This window comes from Myotis yumanensis, unplaced genomic scaffold, assembly GCF_028538775.1.
Source record: "Myotis yumanensis isolate MYYU_CA2020_CCGP unplaced genomic scaffold, mMyoYum1.0.hap1 SCAF_19, whole genome shotgun sequence".
In the NCBI taxonomy this organism is placed as follows: domain Eukaryota; kingdom Metazoa; phylum Chordata; class Mammalia; order Chiroptera; family Vespertilionidae; genus Myotis; species Myotis yumanensis.
Window position 1 is genome coordinate 15,179,028 of NW_027223770.1, and position 14,022 is coordinate 15,193,049.

At 43.3% G+C, this 14,022-nt stretch overlaps 1 protein-coding gene across 5 annotated transcripts in view; it reads left to right on the forward strand.

The window, feature by feature from the left end:
* The window catches only part of FAM118B (family with sequence similarity 118 member B), a 43,012-nt gene that overhangs the window by 8,695 nt on the left and 20,295 nt on the right, over positions 1–14,022 (forward strand). For all 5 annotated transcript variants that reach the window (XM_070400189.1, XM_070400188.1, XM_070400187.1 and 2 more), the window contains exons 2-3: positions 9,965–10,057; positions 12,866–13,118. In XM_070400189.1, coding sequence (XP_070256290.1) covers positions 9,972–10,057; positions 12,866–13,118 — 339 coding nt within the window. In that variant the 5' untranslated portion in view covers positions 9,965–9,971. The remainder of the gene's footprint in view (positions 1–9,964; positions 10,058–12,865; positions 13,119–14,022) is intronic.

A 14,022-nucleotide genomic window follows, 5' to 3' on the forward strand; every position in this document is an offset into this window, starting at 1 on the left:
AAATATGCAGTAAGTATTTGGTTATAAATTCTATTTCTTCTAAAAGGTAGAGACTTTTTAAGAGTATAGTGGGCCTTATGGGTATGGTCTTACAGTCTTAGTCATCTTTGGTGAGACAGTATTGCATTATGTCTTCACAACATGGACTCAAGTGAGCATCCTATGTCTACTGTGTAATAGCTGTGTGATCTTTAGCAAGGCATTTAACATCTCTGTGCTTGGATTCTAATATCTGTGATATGAGATGATAATAGCGTCTACTTCGGAGAAGAATGAACACTTGTAAAGTACAGGAAACAGTGCCTGCCTCATTAGAAATGTTAAATGATGTTTGGTGGGTATGGTAATAGGAGTATTCTTAACACAGTGTCTGACATTTAACAGATACTTGAACATGAAACTGAACAACTTGTTGGGACTAATACACTTCCTGTCATTTTACTCTACAAGCATATATGGAATATAATGGCCAGGCCATAGAGAAATTACAGAGTAGAAATGGACTGAGTTAAATGCATGCAGTTGTTTTATAAAACGAATCTGTGGACTTTCCACAAAGTACTTTGTGAAATTAGTTTCTTTTCATGTAGTTGGGAAGGAGAAAGCAAAAAGTTGAGACAGCTCCAAAGCAGATGAGAATTTTTATGTGTAGAGATAAAAAGCCTTAAGTAGGTTAAGTGGTGACTGGAAGTCACAGCATGTATTTGTTTGACTTAAAAAGAAACAATACTACAAAGTCACCCATTTATCCTGGTTCTTTTCGTTCCTTAAAAAAATTTCTAGTACAGCCCTAGCTGGTTTGGCTCAGTGGATAGAGCATCAGCCTGCGGACTGAAGGGTCCCAGGTTCAATTCCGGTCAAGGGCATATGCCTGGGTTTCGGGCTCCATCCCCATTAGGGGGTGTGCAGGAGACAGCCGATCAGTGATTCTCTCTCATCATTAATGTTTCTAGTTTCTCTCTCTCTCTCCCTCTCCCTTCCTCTTTGAGGTTAATAAAAATATATTAACAAAAAATAAAAAATAATATTTAAAAATTTTTCTAGTACAATTAACAGACGATATTATATTAGTTTCAGGTGTACAACACAATGATGAAACATTTATGTAGTTTACAAAGTGATCACCCTGAAGGTCTAATACCCATTAGACACCATACATAGTTATCACAACAGTATCAACTATATTCCCTATGCTGTACTTTGCATCCTGTAGTTATTTTTGTAGCTGGCAATTTGTACTTTAATCCCTTCACCTTTTTCACCCGTCCCTCCAACCTTGCTCTCACCTGGCAACCATCAATTTATTCTCTGAATCAGATTGTTCCTGTTTTGTTTATTAGTTAGCCTCCACGTTTGTGTGTTTTTCAGTTTTTTTTCTTGTAATTTGTAGTTTATACCATTGTGGTTGGAGAAGATGTTTCATGTGATTTCAATCTTTTTAAATTTATTGAGACTTGTTTTGTGGTCTAACTTGTGGCCTATCCTGGAAAATGTTCTATGTGCACTTGACAAGGATGTGTATTCTGCTGCTTTGAAAAATGTCAATTAGATCTGTCTTATGTGTCCTTCAAGCCCTCTGTTTCCTTATTGATTTTCTATCAGTTGATCTAGCCATTCATTGACTTTCTGTTCAACTGGTTAAGGGCTCACAGGGTGTTTCTTGTGTGGGATGTGTGTGCCCTCCTGTTGTAGTTGATCCTTGATTGCTGTTGTCACATCAGAGGGGAAGTTGACCCTCAAGCTGACCGGCTGTCCGGTGGCCATGGCTACAGTGAAGGAGCTGTTGTGTAGGGGCTGAACTTATAAAGAGGAGTCACGTTAGTGGGGCTCGCTCTGGTGCCAGTCATGTCTGCTCGGGTGTGGCAGTTGTGGAGCTGGTTGGGTGGTGGTCTGGTGTGGTCTGAAGCTGGCCACCATCTATATTGGGTCTGGAGCCTCTTGGGAGAGGCTCTGGTGCAAGCCAAGGTTAGCCACCACTTGTGTCTGGCTTGGGGCTGCCTAGTAGGATCTGGAAAGTGATCTGCAGTTGGTTGCCACTTAGTCTGAGCTTGGAGAAGCTTGGCAGAGGCCGTGGTGTGAAATGAGGCCAGCTGCCACTAGGTGCAGGCTTGGGACCATTTGGTGGGCCCCACGATATGAGCTAGGCCAGCTGTCACTTGTATTAGGGTTGTGACTGCTTAGTTACTAGTAAAGCTGCATTCCAAGCCAAGACTGGTCACTGTTTATGCCAGGATTGTGGCCACCTGATGTTAGTGCAAGTAGAGACCTATCACCGTTTGTGTTACTGAACTCAAGTTCGCCCGTTGGGGTGTTCTATTCAGGAACCAGCCGTGGTTGTCCTTAGGTAGTTTTATTTACTAGCAGCAAGTAAAGAAGACGGGATTCACACCCAAAGCTCTGTCTGCTGAAGGAAGGCTTAGCCATTGCTGGTACACACTAGCTGGTTAATTTCTTCTTTGCAGTTGGCTATACCCAGCTTATAGTAGTTGAGTTACACAGGGGATCCACATTGGACTAATGGACTTTAATGAACTGAGTGCTGAACTGAACCCGCTACAGCATGGAAGGGAAGCTCTGGGCACTGGCCTTGCTTTTGGCTCTACTAGAACCCCAGCTGCCCCTCTTTCAGGACTGGCTTAAGGGAAATGGTACTTTACAACCCGAGGAATGTAATTCCACGCAAATAAAGCTGTTTCCACATCTCGTTTTCCCATGGGAATCTTAGAAAATTCATTTTCTCAAAATATCTTTAAGAGCCAACTCACACCCACAAGTGATAGAGAAGTCTGGCCCACTAATTCCTCCAGCAACAATACTACTGGATACATAAAAAATACATCTTTTCTTTTTTTTTTTTTTTTTTTAGTATTTTAAAAATCTCCTTTCTTAGCAACATGTGTCATTGTTTTTGGGATATATCTTCTCAAAAGTTTCACAGGAGGGAAAGCAGTGGCAAGGAAGTTCTCAGTCTTTGCATGGTAAAATTGTCACCAAGTTCTAATTCAAATCAGATTTTAATTCAGTGTCTCATTATTTCTTCTTGAAACAGTTTTGTTTTCCTAAACACGATGTGTTACTTTGGTTTTATGATTAAAATCACTAATATAAGTACATAGGAGCCCTTGAGCCTGGAATAATGGGAAGTCTGTTTTATACGAAGTTAGGAAGGCTGCAGTCTACATGATAGAACTGAATGGATGAGCTACCTGAGTAAAGTAGCTTATTTGTTACTTGTCCATGCGCTTGTTGGATGCTCTTTTATAGATATTACTAGAGGCCCGGTGCACAAAAATTTGTGCACTGGGGGGGGGGGGGGGTCCAGCCCGGCCTGTGCCCTCTCAAGTCTGGGACCCCTCGGGAGATAACGACCTGCTGGCTTAGGCCTGCTCCCAGGTGGCAGAGGGCAGGCCCAATCCCTAGGTGCAGCCCCTGGTCAGGCTCAGAGCAGGGCCAATTGGGGAGTTGGGGCGCCGCCCCGTCATGCACAGAGCAGGGTGGATCGGGAGGTTGCAATGCCACCCTCAGTCACGCTCAGGATAGACTGATTGGGGCGTTGGGGCACCGCCCCCTGTTACACTCAAGGCAGGGTCAATGGGGAGGTTGCGGCGCCACCCCCTGTCACTCACAGAGCAGGGCCCATCAGGGCGTTGGGGCGCTGCCCCCTGTCACTAACAGAGCAGGGCCCATCAGGGGGTTGAGGAGCTCCCCGCTGTCACTCACAGAGTAGGGCCGATAGGGGAGCTGGGACACCGCCCCCTATCACACACAGAGCAGGGCGGATCAAGGGGTTGGGGCGCTGCACCCTGTCACACTCAGGGCAGGGCCAATGGGGAGGTTATGGCTCTACCCTGTCACACACAGAGCAAGGCCCGTGGAGGGGGATTGGGGCTCCACCCTCTATTACCCACAGAACAGGGCCGATCAGGGGGTTGGGGCGCCACCACTGTCACACTCAGGGCAGGGCCGATGGAGAGGTTATGGTTCTACCCTGTCACACACAGAGCAGGGCCCGTGGGGGCGGGGGGTTGGTGCGCTGCACCCTGTCACACACAGAGCCGCAGGGCAATCGGGGGATTGGGGAGCTCCCCCCCTATCAGGCACAGAGCAGGGCTGATCAGGAGGTTTGGGCACCTCCCCCTGTCACGAACAGAGCAGGGCGGATAGGGAGGTTGTGGCCCCGCCCCCTGTCACACACAGAGCCGCAGGGCAATTGGGGGATTTGAGAGCTCCCCTTATCAGGCACAGAGCAGGGCTGATCAGGAGGTTTGGGCGCTGTCCCCTGTCACGCTGATCCCGGTGCCGGGAGCCTCGCTGCTCCGCTGATCCCGGTGCCGGGAGGCATATCACCCTTTTACTATATAGGATAGAGGCCTGGTGCACAGGTGGGGGCCGGCTGGTTTGCCCTGAAGGGTGTCCTGGATCAGGGTGGGGGTCCCCACTGGGGTGCCTGGCCAGGCTGGCTGAGGGGCTGAGGGCTGTTTTCTCGCTGCAGTTGACTAAAAGCTCCCAACTGCTCCTTGTTTTCTTTTTTTTTTTTATTCTGGGCCAGCTTTAGCTCTGAGGCCTCGCTGCTGAAAACATGGATACAATGTTGCGGTCCGGGGCTAACTGAAAGCCGGTTTTGTTTAGCTTCTTATTTGTAACATAGTAATGGTTGCTTAGAGTTGCAGCTGAGAGACCGGCAAGTGAGGCGGGGAACGTTGGAGTTTGCAGTCCCTGGAGGAAGCAAGTCTCCCTGCTCGCTTCAGTGCCTGGCTGCCGGCCGCCATCTTGGCTGACAGTTAATTTGCATAAGGATACTCTGATTAGCCAATGGGAAGGGTAGCGGTCATACGCCAATTACCATGTTTCTCTTTTATTAGTGTAGATACTTTGCCTTCTTCCCTTCCTGTAAAAACCACATGTATTGGAATTAGTCCAAATGCCCCCATTTGATTTCTTCCAAGTCAGAGGATGACTATCTTTTCCCCTTAGAAAATGAAGTTAACCCTTTTCTATGTTTAGGCTAGAGAAATAACCAGTCTTTTTCCTGTCACTGTTGTATTTGTTAAAATAGATGTGGGGGAAGGAGGCTTCTAAAACAAGAAATGTACCGCCTTCTAGAGCTAATTATTTTTGTTCATTTGTTTGTTTTTAATCCTCACCTGAGGATATTTTTTCCATTGATTTCTAGAGAGAGAATGGAAGGAAGGGAAGAAGGGGAGAAAGAGAGAGAAACACCAAAATGAGAGCGAGACATCAATTGGTTGCCTCCCACATTCATCCCCATCGGGGCTGGGAAACATGTAACTGAGGTGCGTGCCCTTGACCAGGAATTGAACCCACAACTCTTTGGTCCACTGGCTGACGTTCTAACCACTGAACAAACTGGCCAGGGCTAAGTAGTCTTTTTTTTTATTTTTACTTTCAGGCAAAAATGCCATTATCAGCACTTTTTTCTCCCTGTCTATTTATTGCATCCACCCATATGCCAACGTGAATTTTTCTGAGTTCCTTCTGGCCTCCTGGTTGAACTGAAGACTACATACTGGAAGCAGCGGGAGAGATACTGTACATAGATCAGCCACAGGGAGAGATACATGGATCAGCACGAGGAACTCAGGCTGGGAGACCTCACTCTGATTCTTAAATGGAAAAAGGCATCAGGTTTTACCATCTTAGCTGGCACCAAGATACCACAAAAGCAAGAACTACTGGCCGCCTTTGATATGTCAAATACCCAAGTCCTCTAGTTTATACAACTGGCCTTTCATTCATAGGCCAGTCCCTTTTCTCTTGTCCTTTTTTCTTGTTTCTTAATGGATTTGTCCCAGAACACTTGCCTTGATTTTTCCCTTTTCCATCTACCAGATACAAACATCATATTTCCTGCCAATCTGGCAGGTTTTAAAGTATGTGTCCTCTCTTACATGAAAACTTAGGTCTTAAAAAAACGTCAGTGAGGTTGCTGTCACTTTTCTCAGCATTTTGCTGAAATCTATTGGCCTGGAAGGATTTCTCAGTGCTTAGCAGTAATTGGAGTAATGAAGACTTTGCCAGAGGTAACTCTAATAGTGATCACATAGAGAAATTAATGTGTGAACTAGTTGATGCATATTAGGAATTCCCACGTAGCTTGGCAGCTCTTTAGCAGTAACTGAATATTTAGGGTAAAATGCTAAAACAAATTTTCCCCCCTAAAGAAGTACTCTAGAAGGAATAAGATATACTTTATGCTTAGATGCCACTGGGGCGTACCTGCGAGATTGTATCATGTGAGACACCCTTTAGGCTGAAGAAATGATGATAACCTGTTAGAAAACAGAATGACTATATGATCAGATATAATGTGGGCATATTACAGTACTTCTCATTCAGTCCCTAAATAAGAGGACCCAAAACATTTTAGTAACAGCTTGTCAGGAGCTGTTAGCCATATTTATTCCTTTAAATTAATGTGGGTGAAGTGGACCTTCAGAACAGTTGACTCTGTAAAAAGAAAAAAGCTTAGTATTCAGGTGTAGATACCAAGAATTGACCACCAACAATCCAGCAAAGCCCGGCTGGCATGGCTCAGTGGTTGAGCATCGACATGTGAACCAGGAGGCCATGGTTCGATTCCCAGTTGGGGCATATGCCCAGGTTGCGGGCTCGATCCCTAGTGTAGAGCGTGTGGGAGGTGGCCAATGAATGATTCTTTCTCATCATTGACTTTCTATCTCTCTCTCCCTCTTCCTTTCTCTCTGAAATCAATAAAGATATATTTTTTTAAAAAAGAATCCAGCAAAAATGATCTTGCATATTTTCCAGGAGAAAATAGTAGGACGGATCTAGGGTTCTAGTAGGTGAGTGGTGCTGGGAGGTAGTAGCAAATAGTGCTTGTGACCAGAAGAAGGTGTTGTTTCAGCTTCTGATTGCGGGTGAGTGCCTGGTCATGTAGCAGCTCGTAAGCATTACACAGGATTATTTCAAATAAATCTGCTTCCCAGAATGTCAGAGCTTCCTTATTTGATAGTTTGGGCTGCAAATTAAAAATGAAAAGCTGAGAGGCTAATACTTGAAAGAATGCTTTTAGGTGGTAATAGGGTGGTTAAGAGTATGGCCTTGGGAGGTAGACAGACCACCTTGGTTTGAATTATGACTCCCAGCCTTTCTATGCCTTAGTTTTCTCATCTCTGAAATAGGATAATAAGAGTACTTCATAAAGTTATGGAGATTACATGAGTTAATATTTATAATTACTGCGTGGCATGTGGAAAGTACTATATAAGAGTTTGTAAATAAAACTGGCTTAGTAGCTAAATTGAACATTTAATTCTGAAGATGTATGTCTTCAAAACTGAATAAACATTAAATTACTTTCCTTTATACTTTATTTTCATCTTTCTCAATTCATGGTATTTTTGACATGGGTGTAATTTGTTCAGAATGATATTTAAGGAAAGAACATCAGCACATACACTTTTCATTGTGTACTTTTAAAAATCTCTCTGATGGGTTGTCCTGTATGCGGTAGAAATAATCACTTTTCTTCCACTACTTCTCCAATCTAGAACATAGACTTTAGAGTAGGGATGGAAATATTTTAATGGCAGTCAATTCCTGACTGTTGGTGTTAGCAGACTGGGAGGCTGTGCAATAAATGATGTGTACACTTAAAAGGGGGGAAGATGACCTAAATGTGGGGTGCTTAGTGTGTGCTCTACATTTAGCAAAAGTTGAATTGCAGAAAATTTGATGTCACTTAGGTGTTTCCTGTTTGTCTTATCATGAGAATCCCCTGAAGGCCCTGGCTGGTGTGGTTTATTTGGTCTGGTGTCTTGTGCACCGAAAGGTTGCTGGGTCCATTCCCAGTCTGGGCACATGCCTGGGTTTCATGCTTAATCCCCAATAGGGGGTGTGTAGGAGGCAACCAATCTGTGTTTGCTCTCACAGCAATGTTTCTCTTTCTCTCTCCCTCTCCCTTCCTCTCTCTCTAAAAATCAGTGAAAAGAATCCCCCCAAAGATTCTGGAGATTCTGGTTCAGTAATTTGGGATTGGATTCTGGGAACACACATAGTCTTTAAAATTAACAGACTATTTTTTTAAATTTTTTTATTGATTTTGGAGAGAAATAAAAACATCGATGAGAGAGAAACATCAAACATCAATCGGCTGCCTCCTGCACACCCCCCACCAGGGATCGAGCCCGAAACCTGGGCATGTGCCCTGACCCGGAATCAAGCCCGTGACCTCTTGGTGCATGGGTCAATGCTCAACCACTGAGCCACACCGGCCGGGATAACAGACTATTTTTAAGACCATGTATGTACTTTTAACAAGCATCTCAGATGATTATTAAGTTAAGGCAAGATTAATTGACTTAAGTAATTCAACTGTTTTCTCTGAGCCCCACCTTTCTCACTAACAGAATCAAAGATTTGACTAAGACAGTTTGCATCCTAACTCACTTCTGTGATTTTGTATTTCCTATTTTCCTAATGATTTATGATATCAAAGGAGAATTCCATTATGTGTGATGAATATGGGGGGAGGAACTGAGCCTTGTACTTAACAGAAAAATTAAATCAGTGAACTTTTAAAAATGTTTTCATGTAAAATCTTTCTAATAAGACATTAAACATAAAGTAATTACTAGTAATTCCATTCTTTCTAAATATTGACAATGAAAGATAATAAAGCACCCGAAACTCTGGCAATACATATTGTCTTCTTATTGCGTGTTTGTGTGTACACACATACTATTTAAAATATTGCTGTTTTAGAATTAATGATCTTAGATTTAGCAAGTTTACTAAAACTTGTAACAATTAAAACGTCTCTATCTTGTTCTCACTGTAATCCACGTTAATTCTTTTACTTTGGCTAGTTATCTCATCACCTGAACATAAGTGGTCATTTGTCATATATTTTTGCTGGCTAATGCCTTTCCCATCTGTCATGGCGTGTTTAGCTAGAGAGACATGTCTCTCTGCCTGTGAGGACACAATTACCCAGCAAATGTCTGACAATCAGCAAATGAGTACTGATTGCTCCGTTCTCAACCCAGTGATTGATTGATTTATTTATTTATTTTATTTTTTGTTAATCTTTATCCAAGGATATTTTTTTCCCATTGACTTTTAAAGAGAGCGGAAGGGAGGGGGAGTGACAGAGAGAGAGAGAAACATTGATGTAAGAGAGAGACATAGATTGGTTGCCTCCCACACTCGCCTCACAACGGAGCCCTAAACTGGAATCAAATCTGGGACCCTTCAGTCCACAGGCAGACTCTCTATCCACTGAGCCAAACCAGCCAGCGTGACCCAGTGATTTCCCCTCCCCGCCCGCCAGCTGTTAGGAAATGGATAATTGGGAGCTGTAAGCACGCTTATTTGTGGGTTGTTTTATCCCAAGTCTTCCCAAAGCCTGTTTCTTGGGAAAATAAAGGTATTTCTTAGACTCCACAAAATGATGGCCAGTAATTGACATGAGTTGACATTGGTCTTGGGGTTTTTCCGGGCTAGGGTGGAAGGAGCCTTCAACAACAAAAGCAAGATGGCAGCATGGAATACAAAAGTCATAATTTCAAGGTTACTTTCTTTTTTTTTTTTTAATATATATTTTATTGATTTTTCACAGAGAGGAAGGGAGAGGGATAGAGAGTTAGAAACATCGATGAGAGAGCAACATCGATCAACTGCCTCCTGCACACTCCACACTGGGTATGTGCCCGCAACCAAGGTACATGCCCTTGACCAAAATTGAACCCGGGACCCTTGAGTCTATCCATTGAGCCAAACCGGTTAGGGCAAGGTTACTTTCTTTTAGATGAATTTAATTCTTTAAGTTTTGGTTGCTCATTAATGAATGAATTTCTGTTAAGCAGGGATTGCCTTTAGAACACTTTTCGGGTGTATAGCTTATTAAAACTGTTTAATGTATATGCTATTTTGTATGGTACGCTTTCCAGATCTAATTATGGTCCATGGTGTTTTATTTTAGAAACTCGATGGCTTCTACAGGGAGCCAGTCCTCTGATACAGATAACATTTTTGGATTCCTCAGTGATGGCACACCCCCAACCAAGAAGCCCAGGTAAACGGGAAGGGAATCTGAGAAGCAAAGTCATTACTAATATTGGTAGTTAACAAAAAATAATGAACTTGCTCTATACCTGGTTTCCACTAATTAATATGAACCTTTATGTAAAACTAGGGGCCCAATGCACGAATTCGTGCACAGGTGGGGTCCGGCTGGCCTGCCTCAATCGGGCCAGGATGGCCAGGAGGGAGGGGCCGCAGGCAGTTGATCGGCCAGCCCCGTCCCTGTTCAGGGTGGGGGTGGGGGGTGATCGGGAGAGGGGCCACGAGCGGTTGGCCAGCCCGCCCTGCCCCCTGGTCGAACTCCTGGTTGAACTCCCAGTTGAACTCCTGGTCAAGGGGACAATTTGCATATTAGCCTTTTATCATATAGGATTACATTTCTTTTTTTGGATCTAATTTTATTTTTTATCAAGGTCATAAATGTACATACTTTTGTAAGTCAGTACTTTATGATGCCTCGCTCCTTCCCCCTCAGAGACAGTCACTTTCAACTTTATTTTTTATAATATTTACATCCATATTTTTCAATACTGTGTGTACTGCTATGTTTTAGTGTTTTGGTTTTATCTCTTTCTTATGGAAGATGAGGATTAGGTTTGCTCTCACGGATCTTCTCCCACATTGTATACTAGTACACACACACACACCATACACATGCCCCACAGCCTCCCAGTATGGTTTATATCAAATTCTGGGGGTTAAATTACTTTTTAATATTTACTGTATAAATCGCACTCATAGTTGAGTCTACTAATGTGTTATGATTACATGTCCATCCATCCTTCAAAGTTATTAAGGATTCTCTCTCTCTTGCTTTGGTTCACTTTATTTTCTGTGTACCCATCAGTTTATCTTCAACTCTGTGACGGAAGAGTCAATCTCCTAGGCATACTTAGGTGTACTGACACATCACTACTGCACGAGTTTATTTGCTTCTGGATTCTTCCTCTGGACTCCCCCCTCTGACAATTGCTCTCCATGCTGCCCCACTGCTGATTGTGCCATTTTCCTCTCCTATCGCCCTGGGAATTCCCTACGCCTCTCCATATTGGATCCTGTTTCCTGGATCGCAAGTCTTTTTCTTTGGTGTACTCCTTCATTTTGCTGAAGAATGTCCTCATTCACTTCCTCAGTAAGGGTGCAGAGGAGAAGTTTCTGGACGTTTGAAAATGTTTTTATGCACACTTACATTTATTTGATGATTTGGCCGAGTGTAGAGTATTAGGTCGGAAATTGTTTTCCTTGAACTGAAAATCATTTTTCACCATTTGCTTCTAATATCTATTATCATCTTTTCCAGTAGACTAAACTTTTGAAGTTAGGACTATTCATTGAAGGGCTGAATGCCGGAGCTGGGGATAGGGAAGGTGATTCTAGAGGTTGTTTCTCCAAAGCCAGGTTTTCCAAAGCTTAAAGTATTGTTCTTTCTTGGGTTATGCCCAAATGCTGATCCTATTTCTGTTTAGTTTATTATTTGGACAATTTCTTGGGGGGAAAAACATGCCATCAGCAAAAATTAAATTGCAAAGCGTATTTCAAGCAGATTTTATTATAGTCTCCAGAATGAAATGGGGCGGAGAACAAAGGCAAAAACTTGTGCCCACCTCGTATCACATAGAAACTTCAGGACAGAACTCTGTCTCTGCTTATCCTGGTGAGAAAGCGATGGCTTTCACTTTCTGTCATACCCATTGAATAGTTATTTCTTTGTTTATTTTGATCCTTGACGCTCCTCCTGTGCTCTCAGAATTCTGTTGGCCACTTTTTCTTTCTTTTTGGCCTAAGGATATCTAGAACAAACTGGTTCCCATGTTTGACCATCTAGCTCCTGCTCCATTTTAGTCATGCTCAGTTTTATCTTAATAACATTCACAAAATTTGGGCCTAAATTTTTTATTGGCCGCCTTTCATCTCCTGGTTTTGTTTGTTTGTTTTAAATATATTTTTATTGATTTCAGAGTGGAAGGGAGAGGGAGAGAGAGAGAAATATCAATGATGAAAGAGAATAATTGATTGACTGCCTCCTGCATGCCCCCTACTGGGGATCAAGCCCGCAACCCAGGCATGTGCCCCTGACCCGATCAAACCCAGGACTCTTGAGTCCGAACTCCGATGCTCTGTCCACTGAGCCAAACCAGCTAGGGCTGTTAGTTTGTTTTAATATATTTTTATTGATTTCAGAGAGGAAGGGAGAGCGAGAGAGAGAAAGAGAAACATCAATGATGAGAGAGAACCATTGATCGGCTGCCTCCTGCATGCCTCCCACCAAGGATTGAGTCCGAAATCCGAGCATGTGCCCTGACTGGGAATCGAACGGGCAACCTCTCAGTTCCTGGATCAGTGCTCAACCACTGAGCCACACCCGGCCGGGCATCTCCTCTCAACAACAGCAGTTTAATTTGTATGGGGTTCTGTCCCCTCAGGAATCTAAATCAAACATGTTCTTTGAAATTGCAGGTTGGTTTAAAATATAACTTAGAACTCAGCTGAGCTGTAATATAATCGGAACTTTTCCTATTGTTAGTGGGTTTTCTTAGATTGAGAGGACTATGAAGGAGGATATTGATTTTAAGATTGCTCTTTAGAATTCCTGAAATAGGTCTATGACTTTGTTTTCCAGCAAGCACTGGCACAATATTCTGGTCTTTTGCATAAGCTATTTGGAGAGGTGTCAGAAAGTGGCACTTGTCATCTTTGCAGCTGTCAAAGTTATAGCTGAAGACCATGGTTTAAGACCGTCTCCATGTGTCCCATGTCTCTCAGATGTTCTCCATCCTCTCCTTTGTTGAACTTTTTTTAGGAAACTGCTTCCAAGCTTAAAAAGTAAGAAGCCTCGGGAACTTGTGCTGGTGATTGGAACGGGCATTAGTGCTGCGGTCGCACCTCAGGTTCCAGCTCTGAAATCCTGGAAGGGGTTAATCCAGGCTCTACTGGATGCTGCCAATGATTTTGATCTTCTAGAAGATGAGGAGAGCAAAAAATTTCAGAAATGTCTCCACGAAGATAAGAATCTTGTTCATGTTGCCCATGACCTTATTCAGAAACTCTCCCCTGTGAGTAACCGGCCATTTGAAATTTCCTAACACCGCCCTCCCACCCTCCCCACTCATGCTGAGTGTAATCAGGATGTTCATTTCTAGCCTGTAGATTCGCATAGCAGTTGCAACTCCTGCAGAATGTCTGTTTATGGACCTTATTCAGGGTACTTATCTCTTGACCCCATTTCAGTGTGTGTGTTTGCTGTTGATGATGATGATGATGATGATGATGACGATGAGGCCTTTATGTGTACAAAAATGAGACAACTGTTCCATTGTTGCTGTATTTTGAATTTTTCTGTACTCACTGCTATAAAAGCTGTGTTCACTGGCATCCATGCCTTTTAGGGAAGCTCAAAGATTAGAGATAATTTTTATCTTTTTATGCAGGGAGCAACACAAGTTTTTAAAAAATACATTTTTATTGATTTCAGAGAAGAAGGGAGAGAGAGGTAGAAACATCAGTGATAAGAGAGAATCATTGATCGCTGCCTCCTGCATGCCCCACACTGGGCACAGAGCCTGCAACCCAGGCATGTGCCCTGACCAGGAATCGAACCATGACCTCCTGGTTCATAGGTTGACGCTCAACCACTGAGCCACACTGGCCAGGCTCTTTGCTTCTTTTTCTGATTCTTCCTCTGCACTTCTCAATCTCTGCCCCCCTCTCCTCCTGTCTCTCTCCAATGTAGATCTCTGCCTGCCATCCCCTCTGTGAGCTCTCTGTGTGCCGTTCTGCGTCTGCTCCTGTCTCCCTGTATCTCTTCCTCTCTCAGTTCCCCATCTCCTCCACCTTCCCCCCACTTTCAGAAACTTAGAACCTTTTTCATTTCTTCTTTTTCATTTCCTAGTCTTTAATTGTGATTAATTACTAATGTAGAACAATGTAAAGAATTAACAGGATTTAAATAGCTCAGGG